General features: G+C 44.8%; 2 protein-coding genes across 2 annotated transcripts in view; both read right to left on the minus strand.

Annotated features, from left to right (window-relative positions):
- Positions 1-410: 410 nt before the first annotated feature.
- Taf5 (TATA-box binding protein associated factor 5) lies at positions 411-9893 on the minus strand. Its single transcript, XM_089552747.1, has 2 exons — positions 8098-9893; positions 411-1123 (listed from the first exon to the last, which is right to left on the minus strand). The coding sequence occupies exons 1-2, from the start codon at positions 9641-9643 to the stop codon at positions 594-596; spliced, it is 2076 nt and encodes a 691-aa protein (XP_089408873.1). The 5' UTR covers positions 9644-9893; the 3' UTR covers positions 411-593.
- Positions 9894-15687: 5794 nt separating this feature from the next.
- LOC149336221 (uncharacterized) overlaps positions 15688-22765 on the minus strand; it is a 112662-nt gene continuing 105584 nt past the window's right edge. The window contains exons 9-10 of the mRNA XM_089552748.1: positions 21493-21638; positions 15688-18368 (exon numbers count right to left, since the gene is read on the minus strand). Coding sequence (XP_089408874.1) covers positions 18084-18368; positions 21493-21638 — 431 coding nt within the window. The 3' untranslated portion in view covers positions 15688-18083. The remainder of the gene's footprint in view (positions 18369-21492; positions 21639-22765) is intronic.

Below are 22765 nucleotides of genomic sequence, written 5' to 3' on the forward strand. Positions count from 1 at the left end.
CAACATTGTCGCCGTGTCAGCTAATCCAGGGTAGTGACGCGTCACTGTATATTTCTTATGATGAGAAAATAGGTTAAATGAGCTACACGACCGACTCTGCGCCATCTCAGCCACTAAGCACTAGTCTTGCCGAAAGCCCGTAAGTGGGTAGAATGTGCTGAAAATTACACATAGGTTGTGAGGATTTACAGGAACTTTCTCAGTGCAACATGCCACAAATGTGGGCTCAATGGCTCATCCTTAGCAGCCGTATATATAAAGTGTTTTATATCTCTTACGTACGCTTCACATAGAAAAACGGACCACTCCTGCTAACACATCATGGATCACTGTGGAGACTAATGTAGCATAATGCACTGTTATAAACAGCACATTTCACTACTGTACACAAAAAGAAGAGTAAAACAACATTTCTGCGCTTGGCACAAATATACAGGCAGCCATGACCCTTTATTTGGCAGGTATGAAATATGAGACCCTATGTACATATGTATAAAAGATGATTGGAAATGTGTTCCAGCAAGCATGTGCAACTGTACCGAACACACCATGGTGATAACGTAACACATTCTTAAAAATACACCATCCCAATTTCAAGAGCTAGAGTGGTACATCCCTGATGCAAGGAGAAGATTTCGTCTAGTGAAGTGCAGTGCCAAGACTGATGTTGCCTTGGTCGGATAAGAGCCCAAAAGTAGCCCTTCACAGTTTGTCCTCACTGTCGGTGCGTGAGAAATGTTCAGATCCTCGAGATCTATTTCATCGATGAGCCGCGCAAAGTCCCACAGCTTGATGCAGTTGTCAATGCCTCCAGAGGCGAGAATTGTAGTGTCCCGACTGAAGCAGAGGCAGTAGATTGTGTCTGTGTGGCCGGAGAGCTCGGCAAGCAGGTGCCCATGGGCAATGTCCCAGATGAGGATCTTGCAGTCGGCACCTGCAGAAGCCAGGAACCGACCATCGTTGCTGAACTGGAGACAGTAGATGCGTCCCTTGTGTCCGGTCATGTAGCGCACACAGCCTCCCGTCAGCACGTCCCACAATCGCACAGTGCGGTCGCTGGAACCTGTTGCAACGTAGTTGCTGTTGTGGTGGAACTGGACGCAGTCGACGTCTGAAACATGTCCTGCAGAAGTGAAAGGAGAGATTTTCTCATCCATGCCACACAGTGAGAACAGCAGTCAAAAAGGCAGAATGTGGCTTAAGTTGGGGCAGGGGAAGGAAACCACCATGCACTCTTCTAATGTTGTATGTGAAAGAAAAAAATGCACAGCTGAAATGAAATGGGGGCGTCTATGTGCTTCTAGGCAGGTCTTTGATAAAAAAATTATGCATAAGCATTTGTTCATCATGCATGAGATGACCCTTCACATCATCACATGACCCTTCACGATCCATTTCATACGGCCGTGATGTCAATGCGACTAAAGCAAGAGCAGGGGGGAAAGCAAATGGCGAAACACTGACACGGCAAGTCTGGCTGCGGCGTAGACACTGGAATAGCGGTGATAAATCTTCTTCGGCATGTCAAAAGTGACCTCACGCTCTGTCATACGTGGGTGTCGGTCTGCCAGTGCGACACGGCTTCAGACGACTTCATTCAAGTAAGTGGCATCAGGGGTGCATTTTTGTTACGAATGGCGTGACGTCTTCTTTGATGCCCTACGTCAACGGAAAGAGAGACCAACGACAGAGGACCAAATAGAATGAAATGGAAGGATTATTTTCATTAAAATTCAGGCCAGCAACAGCTACACCGCAGTAACTGGACAATGCACGGGACGACATAAGTATGAGGACAAAATATTATACAACTACCAGTGGCCAGGCACTTGTTTACCATCTGCCACTATTTGTTTTATGTATACACAAAATAGCATTCCAAAAAATGTTGTAGAAGCACATTTTGTTAGTTCACCCATGTATGAACGTCAGCTATGCTACAAGAATGTACTTTTAAACGATGGCTGTATAAATTTAGGAGTCTTTTAATAGGTATGATGTAATTCTTGCACTTAACATCAACCAGCACAAGAGGTCAACAGTAGGTGTACGCTAAATATTTGATGTTAAAAGATCTCAAGTTGCAAAAAGTATGTCCAAGTCCTGAAAGACGCTATGTTATTTCTTGCAGCTTTGTTATCTTAAACTCCTTACAAATTATAACTATGAATAATACACGCAACGTAAAAGGAATGGTACAAGTCAAGGTAAAATTGTTTCTTGTAGCCTTTTTCATCCATATGCCCGGCCCTTTGATTTAAAAAAAAAAGAAGCTGCAGTAACTTCTCTCAGGAGTTCAAACCTACAGTTTTGGAAGAACGTTGAGATGGCTAGACAACGGAGTGCCCAGTGTCGAAATGTAAGCTAGTGGAGTGGACTAATGCATGCCCCTAAACAATCACTAAACGACACAGATTGGAAACGGGGCTTCACTCTTACACCCATACACTAACACCTTGCCGTGAAAGTACAAAGCACAGTAATCTGTTTGTGTGTGTGATCTCAAGGGATACGAATGTAGGCTGAAGCTCTAAACATTCATAACCAAAATGCAACGGATTTTGAAATTGTCAAAATGAATAGTAGGAGGACCTGCCCTGAGTACCTTACCCCAGCTACTACAGAAATCTGTTGGTTCATAAAAATGTTATGACAGTGCTTTTTTTAGAGACATCTAAGCTCCCTAAAGCCCAAATTTGCAAACTGTTCAACAAAACAGAGCTATCATTTTGTTTGAACAGAATTTAGCAAACGTTAGGGCAAACGAAAACCAAGACGTGCTGGAGCCGGCGGCATATGAAGACGCCAGTAGGTGAGCTGATCGCTACACAACCATGCCCTCCATTGCATATACAAGTGGGCAGCTGCACTTCCTTCAGTCTCGTTTCGTGCGTTATTTTTGCTGAAAGCAACAGGCAGCAAGAAGCAATTACTTTCATGGACACCATAAGATTGGTACAAATCTGTCAAGAAACGGAAGTGTTCAGAGCAGTAGTGCTAGCTGCGGCAAACCAAACCGCAGTCTACAATAGCCATGAAGAACAATAATACTATTGTGCTACTGGGAGCAGGCAGAGTGAGTGAGGGAACAAACAAGGTTAACGACATCCTAGTCGAAATCAAGAGGAAGAAATCGGCTTGGGCAAGGCACGTAAGGCGTAGGCAAGATAACCGCTGGTCCTTGAGGGTAATGGAGTGAATTGCTAGAGAAGGCAAGCGTAACAGGGGGCGGCAGAAAGTTAGGTGGGTGGATGAGATTAAGAAGTTTGTGGGAATACGGTGGCCGCAACTGGCGAAGGACAGGGTTAATTGGAGAGGCATGGGAGAGGCCTTTGCCCTGCAGTGGGTGTAGTCATCCCATCATCCCATCATTAGGCTGATGTTGATGATGATGTGCTACTGCTTGTCTGTTGTGTTGCAAGCCATTGGCACATTCAAATACCAGCAAAGTTTTGTAGCCACCAGCCTGCCAAACAAGACATGTACTGAGAAGCCTGCCATCTGGGCCGCAAGAGTCACTGTTCAAGCTCATATTCAACAGGCTTCAGTAGCACCAACAAATAATGGCCTTGTAAACAGTTCGGCCATTCTCTATGGTGTGTAATTTGCCCAATCATTCACTAGATCTGAACAGCAGTGCATTACTCAGAATGCCACAACAAATGTCATGCAGGCAAAGTACAAGGAGAACTATGCTGACGGCTTAAGCAAGAGAGCGGTTGGAAGAAATGGCAAGGTCATTAAGAGACACCTGTCTTATCGCATCTACAACAAAATAACTAAGAAGGTTGAACTGTTAAATCAGTCACGAGCTGACTTACAGCCCAGTCTCGAACCACAGGCCGGCTCCTCGCACCCCACCAGTGGAGGCAACACCATCATCTGAGACAGCCTCATTAATTTTTAGAAACACTGCAGAAAAGTAGCCTGCTCTAATTTCAGCCATGCATATTTCGGTACTGTTCGTACTGTTAGAACAATTCGGAAAATATTCGGTAGTGTTAGAATATTTTCAAAAGGGGTTCAACTTAAATTGAGGCCAACATAGCGAGCTACGGGAAGGAAACTGATATGTGTAATGTTAAGAGATAGGATAAGAGATAATGATATTGATAATGATAATGATGTTAATGATAAGAGATAGCAGAGTGGGTGAGGGCACAAATACAGGCTAATGTCATCCTAGTGGAAATCAAGAAGATATGGGCTTAGGCAGGGCATGTAATGTGAAGGCAAGATAATGGTCTTTAAGGGTAACGGATGGGATACCAAGAGAAGTTAGGCGTAGCACGGGATAGCAGAAAGTCTGGCAGGCAGATGGGATTATGAAGTTTGTGAAGGTGGCCACGGCTGACACAGGACAGGGTTAATTGGAGGGATATGGGAAACCCATCTGCCCTGCAGTGGAAGCAGTTAGGCTGATGATGAATGCCCTGTACATTGCTAGCTTGCAGTACGTGCATTAAAAAAGTACTGATGTAGATAGCCCACAGTACAGTTTGTGCTGTCAACAATGTAGTTGGTGTGACACTTTCAAGCAAGGTCAGACATTATAATGATAGGCTGAAAAAATAACAGCAGTTTGCTTTGCCAGGGTTATTCCAAATAAAGGACCTATGTGCCCAAGAGATTCTGCTATAGCTTCTGCGTCAATTATACCCATACATGGGGGGAGGGAATTGTCAGTGGCATTTCACAAGAGTCACACAGCAGCACCAATTCCTACTTCAAGCAATATCTGCAATCCCAGTTCAAGAGATGACCTTTTAGGATGGTGGTTGATAATCCAGCAGCACTAGCTAAATCAGTGATATCTACTGCCAGGAGCACTGTGAGGTGTGCATTTCTATAATCCGCTTATCGAAACTTGCTCTGACCAGCACTGCCGAAGCTATCCATGGTTTGCCACCACGGCGCCCACGACAGATATTTACAACTTTCACTAAACGAATGCATCATCATCATCATCAGGCTGACTACACCCACTACAGGGCAAAGGCCTCTCCCGTGTCTCTCCAATTAACCCTGTCCTTTGCCAGCTGCAGCCACCATATCCATGCCCACCTAACTTTCTGCCGACCCGCGCTACGCTTGCCTTCTCTTGGAATGCACTCCATTACCATTAAGGACCAGCCGTTATCTTGCCTTCGCGTTACATGCCCTGCCCAAGCCCATTTCTTCTTCTTGATTTCGACTAGGTTGTCATTAACTCGCATTTGTTCCCTCACCCACTCTGCCCGCTTCCCTTCTCTTAACATGCAAACAGCCATGAAAAAAATGCAAGCAAGCACAGACGCTAAACATGCCGCCACTGGATCCTCCTGTCCCTGCATTGTGTTCAGCTGCTCGACATGCAATGTACAAAGGTCATGCAGATATTCCAGTTCAATAACATAAACGTAATGGGCTGCATATAGCATGATTATGAGAAGTATGGGAACCGAGCTCTGCAAGAAGCACTGAGTGAATGCAGAAACTACATTTGGTTCAGGAGCAGTTGGAAAGTCTAACTTGTGTTCGGTGGAATGACAGTTCAAACTGGCCAAGCAACAGCGGTACCAAAGAGTGTTGGAAGCAAACATGCCAGACGATGATCCCTTGCAGTTTTCAAAAAACATGAGATCAAACCCAGTAGAGAACGAATCCTGAAAGAAAAGGGGGACAGGCTGGCCTGAGGCATACTGCTCTAGCCTGCTACTTAAGACCTGTGAATTGATGACGGAGGGAAGGGGCAAAAGGGGTCACAACAGGGGTGTCGAAAGTGCCCTGATGATGGGCACAGGTATACATAGCTTGCACGTGACGTCGTGTCAGGGAGACCGCAGCTATGGCGCATATGTTTATGAACCGCTTGGCTGCCGCGCGAGCTCAGAGATGCGGATAAACAGAGGTGTTTCGAGCTGCAGCCGTCTCCTTCGTGCTTTTTGCATAAAAATGTCTTCTCTCCTGGATCTGGAGTCCTTTCTCGAGGACTACGAATTGCATCTGACCGTACCTGTGCACTTTCGGTGTGAGGAAAAGGTTCAGCATCGTGAGAACATCGGCCCATCACAACATGAAGCAGAGAAGAGTTTGGTGGGTGTCAGCCTGTTGCGGAAATTACCAGCTACTTTGCAACCCTCGAATGAATGAGCGCGAACTAATATAACTGCACATTTCTTTCGTTAGTACACATATGCGATAGCTTGTATCAACGCAGCTCGAGGAAGATGAAGCTTTACATTAGAGGTAGCGAAAAACTTTAAAGCCCTTTGAGCAGGGTGAACTTGTCTCCAGGCGTTAATGTAGCACATCCAGTAAACGTTAGTTCCCTTTTAGGTGCTAAGACAAAGTTTACAGACACACTGATTTTTGCCATCAGCTGCGGTGGCGTGTAGCGATCGGTGCATGGCTACGGTACCTCGATACAGAACAATGCACCGAGGCCGTGCATAGCCGTTTCGAGGCACCTTACACACGGCTCAAATGGTGCCCCTGCCACGTTGGCCTCGGCATGCTTTTTCTGGGCATCATCTCGCTGCTTTTCGCTGTGTAGTGTCTCGGTACTGTGCGCTGATGTCGTGCAAAATCTTCATGCTTGGCACCGTACCCGAGGAGATCGGGGCCCAGTCGGTATTTGTCTCTTCGAGGTGCTTGGGTGGTCACATCACATACTCAACAGCCGAAATGATGAATTTACCTGTTATAAAGTGCGCACCGCATACTCTAAGGTAGCGGTTCTCGTGGCCAAAGGTGGCATGTTTGCATATCGTATGCAAGCTATGTCGCTGTGTTCAGCGTGCCTTCGTTCGCTCGCACAGGTATCGCGGCTACTGCTGCACTTGGACCGTCCAAATATCGTGCACACTGCCATACTGAAACAGTGCAGAACGCATACTGTGGGCGCTGGTGGTTCTTAAACACGGCGGAAGCATATGCCACGACTTCTTTCACCGACGTCAGTGCAAGCTATGTACAGCATAAGCTGGCTACCAACGGGCCTACTGAGAGCCAGCAATCAAGTCCCACACATTGCAAGAAGCTGCGCACAGCATGGATGGTACGAAAGTGAAATTAAGCATTGGGTTACGGCCTATTACAACCTTCTCCATCTATGGTCAGTTGTCCAGACGGGCCAGAGCAGTGGCCAGCATTTCTAATTCTGGCATGCAGTTAAGGCAAACACAAAGCGCAAGGCCGGGCGACATGGGGAGGTGACGTCAATCAGAATCTGGAGAGTCCATCAAGTTTACGGGGAGCACATAATGAAATGTGACCAAGAAACGCAACAACGGCACAAGCAGCAAAAAAAAATGAAATGCAAGCAGGGTGATAAAGATCGCCTAGAGCTACAAAACAAAATGCTGGCAGATTTTGCGGCTGAACAGCACGTAAGTGGGATGAGGACACAAGGCAGAAAGACAAAACACAGGAAAGCCATCTTTAGTGCTTTCCATGCAGATCATCTTGCGTGTGTCCTGCTTGTGGTTAATTATTTTGTATTTCTAAGATCACAGAAACAATTATATTTCTTGCGGTAGTATAAGTACACCTTTTAGTTTGTCTTTCCTTGGCATTATAGAACAAACTAATAATCATAGTGCATCACAACAGAAAATTGATTTAAAGCGCAACTTCACAGTTGGTAACAGAGTGCTGTAAGCAATTACGTGTTTAAGTCAGGAAAAATAGCACTTAGATCCAGGAGCTATGCCACTGCCTAAGCAAAATATGGCAATGGAGAGCTCAGGACGTGTTTCAATCCCCCGCTTCCACACCCCTCTAGCTTGTTTCAAGGTACACCAAAACTTTCAGTACAACGGCAAAAACTGTCTGAACATTGTCACCAGTGAAATAAGAATGCCACTGTAGCGAGGTACCAAAAAGGGAACCTTGAGCCCTGATGCAGAAAGCATAAGCAACTGGTCCACCTCAATAGACAAGGAAAAGGCACCTCTTGCACGTCCAATCACCTGATGTGCCAGGAATACACTGCCGGACATTAACTTCAATAGCCGGGTCAACTTGCCTCACAACACAAGCACAAAAGCCGACATCACCGCCCCAAGCGATGACTTAACACCATACTACACCACCACAAGGCCACACACAACAGACCTGTGAAAACTCGGAGCGGCTGGTAGGAGTCCGTGGACCACAGGCGGGCCGTGCGGTCGTGGCCGCAGGACGCGAAGTAGAAACCGTGCGGGCTAAACTTGACGTCCCAGATGGGAAAGCAGTGACCCTTGTAGCACACCACATTAGTCCAGGTCAACAGGCTCCATAGCCGGATGGTGGCGTCCTCCGAGGACGACAGCAGGTACGTGTGGTCCGGGCTGAAGCTGACCGCCGTCACAGGACCGCTGTGGCCCAACAGCACACGCATCTCAACTCCGCTGCGATCGTCCATCATGCGGTAAAGCACGTCCTCGGCGTCCTTGTCGATGGTCTCGAGCTCCTGCGCCGACCTCATCGCCTTCAGCTTGTTTGGCGTCAGAGTCCACACGCGGATGGACGAGTCGCCGAAGCCCGCGGCCAGAAGTGTGCTGTCTTCGGATATGTCCGCCACCGTCACGCCCAGGTACGAGTTGAGGAAGGTGTAGAAGCAGATAGATGGCAGGCAGTCGGGCCCCAGCCTGACCCTCTTGACGGACTCTTTCATGAAATTGATCTTGTCCATCTTGTCGGCATCCCTCAGTTCGGGCAGCGGGATCCGGTTGTTGGGGGGCGCATTGGGATCATTCCTCGCCTTCTTGGAGAGCAGCGGGTCCTTCTTGGGCTTCTTTTTCTTGGGCTTGTCGTCGCCCTCACCGCCCTCGTCGTCTTCGTCCAGCGGGATGTGAAGCTCCGGCTCCTTCAGCAGGCCGTAGTAGACTTTGACCTTGTTCGCCTGTCTGGCCGCTTCACCCAGGAATGCTCCCGCCGTGGCATCCAACTGAGCCTTGACGCGCGCGATGCCCTCGTAAACGTCGAGGTAGAGATGCTCTTGCACTATGTTTTGCAGTACCGTGTTCTTTTTGTCCTGCAGGTAGCGCTTGAGGAAGTTGTAGGTGTCCCTCGACATACGCACCGTGAATTGACCAGACCTGAAGTTGTCCATGAATTCGTTCCCCTTCATATGGTCCTTCTTTGTGAGGCAGGAGAGTCGCTTGACGTCCTCCTGGTAGTATTCCTCCTGTTCGGGCCCGAAGCGCTCCATGAACTTGATCGCCTGCTTCTCGTGCTCGTTGTACACGAGCTCGAGATACATGTGCACGAAGGCGGGGTACAGCACCATGGCAAGTTCGTGGCGATACGAATCCAATGACGCCTCAATGAATCGCTTGAAGCTCGTGTACGTATCCTCATATATGTCGGGATCGCCTTCGCTCTTGTACGTGGAGAGCACGCTACTCACGTCAGAGGTGGTCTGCGCGTCATCCTGCACGAGCCCGTCGCTGAGGAGCTTCGCCTCCTTCCGCAGGATCTGCTCGGTCTCCTGGAGCTTGTTCTTCTTGAGGAACTTGAGCACGGCGAGCAGGGAGTTCTTATCCAGGTTGAGCGATTCCTCGTCATCTTCCTTCCCGTTCTCGACGGGGTTGGCCGTCGGCGTGGCCACCGGGACGGGAGCATCGCCGTTGTTCAGTACGACAACTACTGAACCGTCGACCGATGGCTCCGCCATTTTGAGCGACGCCAACGGTCGCCCCCCGCGGCGGCGGCGGCGCACGAGGCGCACTGATTACCACATGGACACGCACAAACAGAATTGCCCGTAACTCTGTCATTTGAAGATGAACTAACGGCACAGCAATAAGGCGTAACGTTTTACTGCATAAGAATTAAACTTACTAAACCGAAGACGCGCTTAGTTAATTCCCTTTAAGGAAATTAGAGGCGTTGCACCACAAACATGCAACCTAGATGTCGCCACAAGTCCTAGCAACTACGTTTAATGGTGGTTTAACGCAAAAAAAAAAAAATAAGTGAAGCCTTTGTTTTAAAACAAATTCAAGCATTAGATTTTGAGGTTTTATTGTTTGAAATTATTTTGAACATTAATATTACTAAACATCATGCTAAAAATTAAACTGATCGAAAAAAAAAAGAAGCTTCTCGCGCATTCTCGCGTGACTTGCCTTAGCCATACTATTTGAACGGCTAAAAAATCACGACGTCGAAATTGTAGCCACTGTTTTTTCGCGGCACATTTGTGCTTGGGGTAAGTGCTGGTTTGGACCTTTGGATGCATAGAGCGATGCACGGCCCGAGTGGTTTGCGTTCTCTTTGATAGATTTCGCTATGGCGTGTCACCGGTCACTGCCGTGCCTGCAACTTCAAGCGCTTCAAGGACATTGCTTATGTGACGGAAGTTGATACTAAGCGGACTTGTCTCGGGTGGTTCCTTTGACTGGGAGCTACAAGCTGAAACATCAAATTTACCCAAGTGCAGTTTATTATCGGATCGTTAAGTAGCCGTAGGATGCGCAGAATTCTCTATTATAAAGCTTTCTTCTCTTACTCCCTCCTTTACTCATTCCCTTAGCGCAATTTCCTTTCCTCAGAAACTTTTTTTCTTTCTTGCGGTGGTCCGAAACTCTCGCCTAGACGAAGATGATGCCGGCGGTGGTAGGAACAAGGCTGGTGAGCGGTCTCGCTTATACCATTTACAGATGTGAGACTTTTCGATGCTTCAGTCAGAGTCAGCGTTTTCTTTTATCCGTGCAGTCACTGTTTACATTGGTGCTTTGAAATGTTTGTGAAGGTGAACACCTGTTCTTGTCCACAGACAGACAGGACGGAATACACAGGCAGGATACCAGTGTACCGGCACGGGTGGCCGTGGCTGGTGCTGGGAGCACTACATAATAGTGGAGCCTTGAAGTGGGCGCGCAATTCGGCTGATTTTGAAGATGGTGGTGTGAACGACATACGTGATAAAGCGACATGACGAACTGAGTTGCTCTTTTGACTTACTTTGTATTCATAGTCTGAGCACAATATGTGTCTGAACAGTATAGGACCGCGTGATGAATTAACGGGCTGCAAACAAGCCATCTATTGTGTATATTAGCATTCTTAATCAAGTGATGCTCAACTGCTGGGCCTTTGCTAATAAAATGCTAGGGCACTGTTTCATTCAAAATGAAGCAGAATGCCCTAGAAGGCACATACATCTCAAAAGGAAAAAAAAAAATCGCTATTAGAGTCTTCGAAAAACACTGAAGGACTCTTGTGCTGCACTCGAAATAGTTGGTTCACCAGCATGTATCACTAAATATGTTGGAAAAAGTGGACATATATTTGCAGAAAACAATTCCGTTTCTTCATGTTTCACTTGTGAATGTGTTCCTTTATTTGTGCAAGGTTTACATCGGTTTCTTTGTCATGCTTGATGTGTAATGAGGACAGTGATACATAATCTGTCGTGGTGATCTACTGTACTGGGAAAATAAAGGCAAAGCTGCAAGCTTAATGCTTAGTTTGAGAGCCGATTTGCAAAATGAAGGAAACCAGGCAGCTGCTGATCTGTGGTGGAAGTCACCAAGAAATTTTATTCAAAGTGAAAGTACTACAAGGCCAGGTTGCTGACAAATGGAGTTCGTGGGTTTGTGTTTGATTCCATCTTAATAGTCTTGCTCAGTTTTGAAAAGAACAAATTAGGTGGTCAGCAAGAAGTGGGTCAAGTGGGCTACCTTGTACCGTAGGAAAAGGAGGAGGATTGTCAGGTGTACGTAGACGCACACAAAGAATTGCACAACATCCCTGTAATATGATGTACGAGCCTCGTGATATTAGCCTATTACATGATGCAGGCGTATAGTTGTGAGAATAGTGCCGTATACTCCACACTATAGTCCGCACCCGGTGTATAGTCCGCAGGGACTAATTTCGGCTGAAGAATAAGTTTTTTCAATTGCCCACTGATGCGTTGGAGAAGCTGGCCATATTTTCGTCAGATTTTTCAGGGAAGCAGCCCACATCCATGCACTTTTTTTTTTATCGCCATAAAATTCTTTCCGTCCTGCTTGGTTCGACTTTACTGCTTGCTCATGGTCCACTACACTGAGCTCAAATGCTGCCGGGAAGGCTCTAGTTTTTTGCATACACTCACAAATCCAAGCACTGAAACGCAGCTACTCTAAATACCTCCAGCAGCCTTTGCTTGCATATCGAAGCTGATTGCATATCGGAGCTGATTTCGCTTTCTGATTTAGTACGGCAAAATGTTGCGGGCGCACTCGAGTCTTGTTCTTTTTTATTTCAACAGCCATGCTAGCCTTCTTTAGATGTAACAAACAATCTTAAAAATTTAATTATGTATTGTCTGCACCCATAGTTGCCCGCACCACGTCAAATATCAACTTTTAAACATGTATAGTCCGTGGACTGTAGTCCGGAAAATACGGTAAAAGTAAATGCAACACCATGTCATTCAGACATTCAGGTATGAAAGAAAACATTTTACAGTGTTCTACAACAACTTTGCATCAAAACCTAGGTGGGACAAGATACAGTCGTGTTATGCAACTTGCAGTACACGAGCTGTGATTGGAGTGCTCTGTGGGGCAACTTGACAATGCCATCATGCGATATTTCAGAAAACAAAATGGGCAGGGTTTTGCCATTCAGAAAGATGTGCATCATTCTCCGAGAGTTTCGCTGCAAGCTGTGCAGAGCAATACTTGTTGCATTTGCTTGTCGATTGCCTGTTTCTCTATGTTGCCTCAATACTGCCTTTTTTTGGAGGAATTAAAATTAGGGGTGTGCGAATATCAAATTTTTCGAATACGAATCGAATACTTGATTCCGAACATCGAATCGAATATCGAATAATCAAGGACAGATGCATTTAACCACTACAAAACATTTATTTGAGCACCCAAGAACATCACAGTTCAACTATCGATGATTAAATGAACATAAAATGTGTGTGTGGCTGCACAAAAAGTATCAAAGTCTCGAACATTATTCTTAGAAGAGTGGAAATATCAGAGAGGATGGCTAGTAGTACACAGCATTGATTAAGGCTAGCTTGCCATCAGCATAAAAGCGCGTTGCTGGGATGAACATAAAAGGTTGTGGTGAAGGAAAACCAGCTGCTCCACATGGTCAGGCAGAAGTAGTTCCCTTCTAGCTGAAACGACTCCTCCAGCGACAGAAAATTCCCTCTCACTTGGCACTGACCTGACACGTATTGCGAGGTACTTCATGCACAGCTCTGACTATAGCAGCTTCGCAGGTATAGCCCCAAAGAAGCTCACCACCGCAGTCAGCTATGGCATGGCCCTTGGAGGAAGGAAAAATTTTCCTTCCTCGAAGGAAAAATTGTCCTTCATCCATGCGCATTGCTCTGGGCACCGCCATGTTGTTATGTCTCTGTCGATAGGGCTTGCGGACCGAAACGAACACCGGTGCTCACAATCAGTATATTCTTCCACCGTGCTCACAATGAATATTCGCCTCGGGTCGAATATTCGAAAGAACATGAATACTTGGATTTCAAATCGAATACGAATACTAAAAATATAATATTCGAAATATATTAGAAAATTTCGAATATTTGCGCACCCCTAATTAAAATTAACAAGAGCAAATGAATAAAAGCAGAGCAATGAGCCACGATCATGAGTCATGTGACATCGCTGGCACGAAGTCACGCTCACTGGTACATAAATAACACAGACAGTTTGTCATCATGGCCTCAAGAAAAAAAGAAAGCAGAAAACATTCAGAGCCTGATGTACTCTTTTGGAATTACATCACCGTCTTCCCTTGTTTCTCTGCCACCTATTATGTTGCCTTGCTATGGAAAGCATTCTGGCGTCTACATGCACATTGCAAGTCGTACCGAGTGTGACAGTGTGTTTTACTGACCTTGAGGATGTGCAAGAATCTAACTCCAGTTTGTCTCATTAGTCTGAGTGGAAGGAGGTTAAGCATGAGTGCACCTAAGAATTAGTGTGCCTGTGTAGGCCCTGACCTGGTTCACCTGGTCACTACCTTGATAACCATATTTTAATTTGAAGCAGGCAATTTTTGCGACACACAATTTTTTCTTCCTTGGTTGATGTAAATACTGAACATATCATAAGTGCTATACTGTGTAGTGTAGTGGCACTTTGTGGGTGAGCACAGTACAGTTAAAGAAAAGGCGTTCTAGCAATATTTGCTGGTTTTCCAGGGCACTATACCAGCTCACTTCAGGACTTGAGGAATACTTCAAGACAATCAAATTCACCCTTATCATTTGGGACTGGCTTCGTAATGGGTCTCCCATGCATCTTTCGTGCTTCACTTGGTCCTCTTGTTTGTTTTTTCTCATTGTGGCTCCCTAAAACTATCACCTCCACACTTTACAAAGCTAGCATTGATGTTGATGTTGCTTAGAAGCTGTCTGCATTACCATGTGATGCGCTTGTTGACGATGATCTGGTGGAGTTAAGAAAAGGTCTCGTGCCTTATGGGCAGTGAAGCTCCTAATTCTTTAAAGTGCAGCTAATATGACGAGAGCTGTTTCTGCGATATTTCCACAGTGGAAACGCGCATAGCACAATAGACCCATTTTGCAGTGCGCTGGTTAAGGTTGCAGCATTATGGAAGCTATGGGAGCAGGTGCAGTTTGTAGCATTTGGAATACGTGAAACTCTGAGAGAATGTGCAGCCTTCATCGTTGTTGGGTGAAATGTGCAGTCATAAAAAGCTGTCAAACGCTTCAAAATGCCTCTTGGATGCACTGTGCTCATCTGGCAAAGGGTTATATATCATTATAAAGAAAGGTGCTTTAGCACTCCAACAGTTGGTGGACACCTGGACCTTACTGTGAACAGATTAAGAAGGGGTTGAAGGAACAAAAATTTTAAAAGCAGGCAACATTTATGCTTTCCCTCGCTATGTTTCACGACTTATGCAGCATAGAAAATGTGACCATTTACACAAAACCATCATATTCATTCATAACAACACAATACTAGTGATCTAGTGTATAATTATTCACTTGAGATGCTGCAAAGATGGAAGGACAGTCTCCTTGTTTCAGCAAAGGCATTTAGAGTGTGAACTGTCACTTATTTAGCTTTGGAGAATACCAGCTCCCAAGTATGACAATATTCACACACCTGTTAACATTTGTAGGAAGGAAACCCAAACAACATCCAGACTCCTTGCATCACATTCGGGCAAAAGAAACAGCCTATGTAGCTTTGCTGTGCTATTAAGAATTGTCACACAACTTAAATGTGATAATGTCCCAAGAGCTGTGCAAAATGCAGTATTGTTTGTGTTTGCAGGTGGGATGTTTATGTCTTACCATCTTTTAAAGGATTAAGAAGCAGAGCACGCATCCCATGAGTCTTCAGCACTTACAGCCACAGAGACTGTCATACTGAGATCTCCTCCTCAGACATCACTCAGCAGTCAACAAATGTGTTATTATCATCTAGCAATGGCCACAGGAATCGTAAGCAAGGCTGTCAACCATTAAATCAGCTGAGATCAGTTTATTACCTTACCTTTGTTGTCATCCAGGTGAAAATGACAATTGAATACAAATGCATGGCTGCAGTGCTGACGCTACCTAATCCTTGACAGCTACCACATGCACAAAACCTATGTTGTTGTCATTGCCTAAGCAGATATTTTGTAATGAAAAGCATGAGAGGTGATGTTGAGAGGTGTTTGTACAGCACCTTTTTTTTTTTTACCTAGGGGTAATCAGACACACATACAGCTAAAACAAGACTTCTTTTAATGTACACGCTTAGAAAAGTATATTTACACACATTGCGCAAACACAGTAAGGCATTATTCAACACAAACACATGATGATGGAATGTTACGACAGTAAGAGGGATGCCAGTATATGAACTTATACCAGCTTTCTTGAGCGGCAATGCACGTAGTTCACATCTTAAGGAATGATATGGTCATCACGCTGAGCTCACTTTGCTGGGTAGTCTCATAACCAAATGCTTCAAGCACTATGATTGCCAACGACTTCACCACTTCCAGTGTGACTCCTTGACATTTTGTGGACATCACAAGCAGTTCTAAAACTCGCAGTAGATAGCTCGCTAATCGGACATCCATTTTGACATTTCACACTACAAAATTTGTGGAGAAATTTCTGCGCTTCATTTTTCTCATGAAAGCTACCAGAAAAGTGGAATGTTTTTCTGTTCCATAAATGCGACATGCACTGCATGAAAAGGTCTGCCAATTGATTGTAGCTTCCTTGGTTTGTGCTTAGGTATACCCATGCACACATCCTTAAATAAGGTCTGAACTATTGCGGTAAGAACAGTGTTCGCAAAAATAGTGTTGAACTTCACAATGTTGTGCCATCTGAACTGCACGACATATAATGGCACAATGCAGCAATATTAAAGCGTCTCAGTAGACTTGTACACATATACATATAATGGTGTGTCTGTGTGTACATAATATCTTTCTAGATCTGCGTAAACAACTGTTAGTGATGTGAACATGATTTAGAACAAAAATATTTCAAGCACACAAGTTGCATAAAAGCAAACATTTCACATATTAGCTGGCATATTGAGCTTTGTGGCATGTAAATTCATTTACAGTTTTCCTCAAAATGTAAGCACATTCGTAATAACTTGTCAACAATAAAAAAGAGGTCAGCATTCTGTATGCCCCTTGATTAGCCAAGGCATTCATTGCCTCTCTTCGCAAAATATTTCAAATGTCTTCTCTAACGCTGCAAAACCGTGACAGATGACACTAAATGCGCAAAAGCTGGAATGGTTAACGAAATTAAAATGCATTGTTGGGAAGAAATCTCATATGCGTGCTCAATAAATTAGAGAAATGCTCTTCCTTTTGACTGCAATCAAAAGCCGTCATTTGCATTTGGTTGCTAGTGCCATCCCTTTTTAAACTGCGATGGCAGAAAAAAAAACTTTGTTGCCTGAGAAATGGTTCTAAAAACACAATCTATGCAAGAAAGGCATTTTAAGAGATGTGCGGCATAAAACTTTACATGAAGCGTTGAGTGAGGACTAGGTATTTGAAGAATGTGAACAACGCAACAATAAAGAGAGGGAGGAATTTGCGTACTGCCTTCAATGCGAAAAGAGAGCAAACGTATGGTTTGTACGGCACTTGACTTCGTTCACCTTGGACAACGACCATACACTGTGTATACAACTTTGCAACTTGTCAGCGTTCTTACAATCCACGTCTGCCTGCTTGCATTTTCAAAGGAAAGCACCCTGTTTCGCTCTTTATTTGACCACCAGCTTTTATAACCTTTGCAGGTTTGTTGCTGGTATATCGCCATTGCTACATAGCCATGTTGAGAGCATGCATGCTGCATGTTAGATCGTTAGCCTCAGCATTTTCGTGCATTTTCTTTCTAAACATATAGCTAGGTAACTACAATATAAAAATATAATTGGTCTATTTTTGTTCATGATTTTTCTAGTGTATATTCTGAGTTTGTTGGTTTAAATATCATTTTGGAGTTTTAGGAACACATATTGAAGGCTTGATCGTACATCTGGTTATAAGATCTTGGAAGTGGTAGCATGGATGGCTCCAGGCTTTCTTATTATTTGTTGTAACTATAAAAAAGTGATGTAAAACCAATGCTTTTTCTCTTGTGTTCTTTTTTTCATGTGCAGAGTGAAATGCTCACTTCAGGTTTTTTTTTTCTTGAAAAAACACTGACCTAATTCCAGAGTAGCCTATGCAGTATTCAGACAGTGCAAAGACAGTCATGTTTAGATCCCAACATTGCATGCCCTGTTCGGGGTTGCGAGGCAGACACCTGGATTGTGATAGGACAATCTTTTTTTTTGTTGCTTTGCTTTGTTCAAATTCATTCCTAGGTGCCCAGACAAAGGTAAGCAGCAGGAGGAAAGGAGCTGATTCTCTTTCCGCTGAGACTGCTTCTGCGATACCAGCAGCAATGCTGTTGTAAATATTGCATTTCACACCAAGGCGAGCCACAGCTTGTGATCCAAAGAGCTGCCACACATGGCCTTCTGCAGCTGGCGTTGCTCCTTTTCTACCAGGCAATCTCAAAACGCAACAGGAGTTCCCTTGGAGGCACGACAAAAACACACATCAGTCCTTCTTCGTCACCCAAGGGAAGGTAATCATATCCTGGAGTTGTAGTGCCCGTTGGAGAGCTGCGATCCCGGGCCATTCCGATGGAGTGGCTCCTTGCTCGAATGGTGGGAATAGCGGCTGTTGGGTCTGGAGTGGACTATGGTGTAGTGGTCGCTTCCATTGCTGACTGACCGTGCAGAGTTGAGGGTGGAACCCCCAGAAGTGTAGCCCGGCTTGTTAAGTGACGTCCGGGACCCATACTGGGAGCTCGGCACCCAGCTTCCCTTGTAAGGGTCGTAGTCCTCCATCTCGGATGGCTCTTTTTCTTCGACCTGTGGGTTGGAGGATGGCACACGTTTGGGGCGAAGCTTACAAGTATGGTTTAAAATAGATGGTTTGGTTTATGGGGGTTTAACGTCCCAAAGCGACTCAGGCTATGAGAGACGCCGTAGTGAAGGGTGCCGGAAATTTTGACCACCTGAGGTTCTTTAACGTGCACTGACATCGCACAGTACACGGGCCACTGGAATTTCGCCTCCATCAAAATTCGACCGCCGCGGCCGGGATCGAACCCGAGTCTTTCAGGATAGCAAGCGAGCGCCATAACCACTGAGACACCGTGGCGGTGGTTTAAAATAGACATTGGTTAATACATAAGTCACTTTGATTGTCAGCACCGAACATTGCCCTCAAAATTTGACCATTTTTTCCTTTGGCCTGTAGTAGACTCTAAGATGAACACGAAGAAATCATGAAAGTTTGCTCCTCTTTTCAAAAGCTCCCCAAAAAGGATATGTGAGCATGCTAGGTGTGTCAAAATATTTGTTACATGAGAAAAAATGAAATTTTCTTTGAGTGGGAAGACAATTGCAAAGGGAGCATTAGATTGCTCTACGCATGAAGTGAGCTGTAAAGTGCGGGCATGCAACAAGCTCACACCTTCCTATTTGAAATGGCACTGGCCTAATTTGTTTGTTTTTTTTTGTTTTGCCACCCCATTTTCTCTCCCTTCTACAGTGCTCACTATTTATGGCCTTTTCTTGATTTCCACTTTTCCGAAGGCTCGAAGGGCACTTTTGATGCCCTGACTAGCCACGCAGTCCAGGCTTTGAAAGCCCAGGACCATCTTTCTTTCTCTGTTGCCCTGCTGCTTTTGCAGCGTGCTTGTTATCAACTCTACGAGGTGGACCTCATGTCTTTCTGTCAGCCACAGGCCACGTGGATGCAACACTGATATATCTTCCATGTCAAATATTCTGTGCCTTGAAAACCCGTGTTTTGACGCTGTGCAGTTTAAAATTCAACTTCCATCTGAATGCATTTATTATTAATCTGAAATTATTAATGAAGATTTAAGATACACAAGCTCTTGTGTGTCTTTCGGGCCTCTAGCATTTCGTCTCCATCGAAATGCGACCGCCGTGGCCGGGTTCGATTCTGGCCATGGTGGTCACATTTCGATGGAGGAGAAATTCTAGGGGCCCGTGTACTGTGCGATGTCAGTGCACGTTACAGAACCCCAGGTGGTCGAAGTTTCCGAAGCCCTCCACTACGGCGTCCCTCATAGCCTGAGTCGCTTTGGGATGCTAAACCCGAGAAAACCATAAAACCAATCTTGAGTCCCTACTCTTGTGCATTCCAGGCTAACTATCAGTAGAAATTGTTGCAGGGGCATATTTTAGCTTAATCTTAATATTGTGTTGCAGTGCTGCACATTACAACTTGGTTACAGATGTACAAAATTTGGTTACCTGTGGAATTTGCAAGCTTCTATGGATTCAATGTACAGTGTTGATGTCACAGATTGACCTGCTTTTAGTGGCTGGCACGCCAGTCACAGATGGGTTTTTCTAGCCAGCGTGATCAAAAGCTGCTAGCCAACATTGTTGTACATTGCAGTGCTTTGAAAACAAAATTTAGACTAATTATATTCAGCGATGACATAATTATCTCGCATACTCCAAAGCTAGCATTGTTTCATGACAAGGTTGATGAGTCAGCTGATGGTCAATATAAAAAAATCAGTTTTTGGTTCAGCATACCTTCAAGGGGCCTCTGGAGCTTACTGAGTGTGGAGATTTTAATTTTTGTTTACACATAAGTAGATAAGACGTCACATTGTCCATGATTTCCAAAATTGTAATATTTAACATTTAATTTCCTCCAGAAGCACACATTTCTTGCCGATAGTATAGTATTCGCCAGCAGCAGTGGCTTTCAGCAGAAAATGTGATGGGACAAAAATGATTAAATGCTTGCCTGGTGATTGCTAGAATGTGCAGTTAATATACAATTTGTTTGTACTCTACAAGCAAATAAAGAAAGCACTGTGCCTCTAACATTTGACATGGTGTATAACTGCAAGCAAGGACAAACCAAGACTGACACAGGCACCTGTGTGTGTTGCTTTGGCCTTGTTTGTATTTGCACTACTTGAACCAACTATAGCCAACTGTAGCCCAATATAATTGATTGGTAACTTATACATCTTTAAGACAAGGAAGTTGAGGATATTTTACCTGAATTTAAAATGACATGAGAGAGACACGAGACATGCAGAACTGACAACCAGTGGCCTGTTAGAGTTCGTGACAGATGACCATTAGAAGGCAAACATATTTAAGGACAGCTGATGCTCAGATGGAATGACAAGCTTAGTGAATTTTCTGGAATAACTTGGCTGCGACTAGCATGAGACGAGAATAGTAGGGATTTATCAGGTGAGCTGTCGTGTAGTATACTCAGTTTGGCTGCTACAACTGCAGCTGACAATGTTGATGTGCAGCTTCATACCTTTGATCACAAGGAAAGGTTCGACCGAAATGTACAAGGCACACAAATGGCATAAAATGGCATGCTAGAACATGAGCAAAATGAAGAAAACTTTGCACTGACAAAAGAAAGGGGGAAAGGAAAAAGGTTCATGAAGAAAAAAACTTCTCAGATGCATTTGCACCTTAAGAGTAGCCCAGATCAGGCAACGTCACCGTGCTCATCTCTTAAGCATCCATTCTTTGCCTACTTATCAAGGTGTTGACGCAGCAGTGTCATAGAAAATTATGGCTCTAGTGTTGCTGCACACTGCCCTGGCAGTGACAGTGTTGCATGAAAAGCTTCAATACGTGTATGAGGAGCACTCTGACTGATTAGCAGCGATTGTTGTCACTGGAAAAGCGATATGCGATGCTTTTGTTTGCGCACACCAGTTTCTGCATTTCTTTGTGCACTTATGCCGGATGCTCATGAGGGACCCTCTAGAGCTCAAAACTTGCCGTGAGAAAGATGTCCAAGTCATTTTTAGAGTTCTCATACTGACTTTGCACTAAGTTGTAGCCCAATGAGCGCTGAAACTTCCTTGGACGTCCTGTGGACATCCTAAACGTCCACAGGATGTCCCAGGGTAGTTTCACTGCCCACTGGGAGTAAACTTAAGGAAGTACATCGGTGCATACATACCTCAGTCTTTGTGCACGTGCAGGTGAGCGAAGAGCAGAGGAAGATGTTCACGATGAGCATGACCAGCAGCAGGATGGCCAAGCAGATGCAGAGGCCAATGAGCCACGGGAAGCGCCACTCCGTGCATTCGCGCAAGGGTGCTGACACTGCAGGGACAACAAGGCAGGGTTTCACCTCTGGTCTTCTTCTCACAAGAGTGTTGGCTCTGCAGGTCATTTGCTTCTACCTCATAAAAGTTGTAGTTTTTAGCTAGACTGGAACGCAGCATCTGCATAGCTGTGCTAGTAATCATCTTTAATCTTTGCATCCATCATCTTTTTTTAGATGAGTCATCTTTTGCAAGGTTAGGTCAGTCTTTTATTTAGATCATCTGGCTGCTGTTTGCTTTTGCCTTTAGGTTTAGTGGTAGTGCACGCTCAGGACATGAAATCTCCTCGGACAGAAGATTTATATTTCTAATCTTTGTTGCTGGTGCTGCAGTGCCAGTTTCATTCATTATACTCTTTGGAACAAAGTGGCAACAGTTATGTTTTATTTGGGAAATTTTCCTGTTTTGGGGGAATTTTAGACCTAAATTTGGGCCGAAGAGACCAGGGGAATTGTCTTGAGTTTTCAGGGAATTTTTGGTGGAATTTGTTTTCTCTACACTGATGCGAAAGACAACACTAGGTATGAATCACCATGTGGTATTTGCCTATGACCACTAAATAATTTATAATTGAAATTTTCTGTCATGCTGTTTCGGTTTCAACAGCTGAAAAATGGCTGTGACATCAAAGTGGGGTTATATCTCACGTGAAGCATAGAAAAACTGCAATATAATTGCTGCTTCATTGTCTTAATTCACTATAGTGCTGAAGCTAGCCTTCCTCAGGAGCTGGAATGCCACCGCAGTGGCTCAGTGGTTATGGTGCTCGGCTGCTGACCCAAAAGACGTGAGTTCGATCCCAGCCGCGGCGGTGGAATTTCGATGGAGGCAAAATTCTAGAGGCCCGTGTACTGTGTGATGTCAGTGCACGTTAAAGAACCCCAGGTTGACAAAATTTCCGGAGCCCTTCACTACGGCGTCCTTCACAGTCTGTGCCACTTTGGGACGTTAAACTTAAACCAATCAAGAGCTGGAATGACAAAGAATGTAGAAGCAGCGATTATACTGCAGTTTTCTCATGCCTCTTGTGACCTATAACCACACTTTGACGTCACAGTCATCGTTTGGCTGTTGAAACCGAAACCGAAACTGCACGATAAAGAAACTAGATTATAAATTATTTAG

This window comes from Amblyomma mixtum, chromosome 7, assembly GCF_055824585.1.
Source record: "Amblyomma mixtum isolate Tamu chromosome 7, ASM5582458v1, whole genome shotgun sequence".
Taxonomy (NCBI): domain Eukaryota; kingdom Metazoa; phylum Arthropoda; class Arachnida; order Ixodida; family Ixodidae; genus Amblyomma; species Amblyomma mixtum.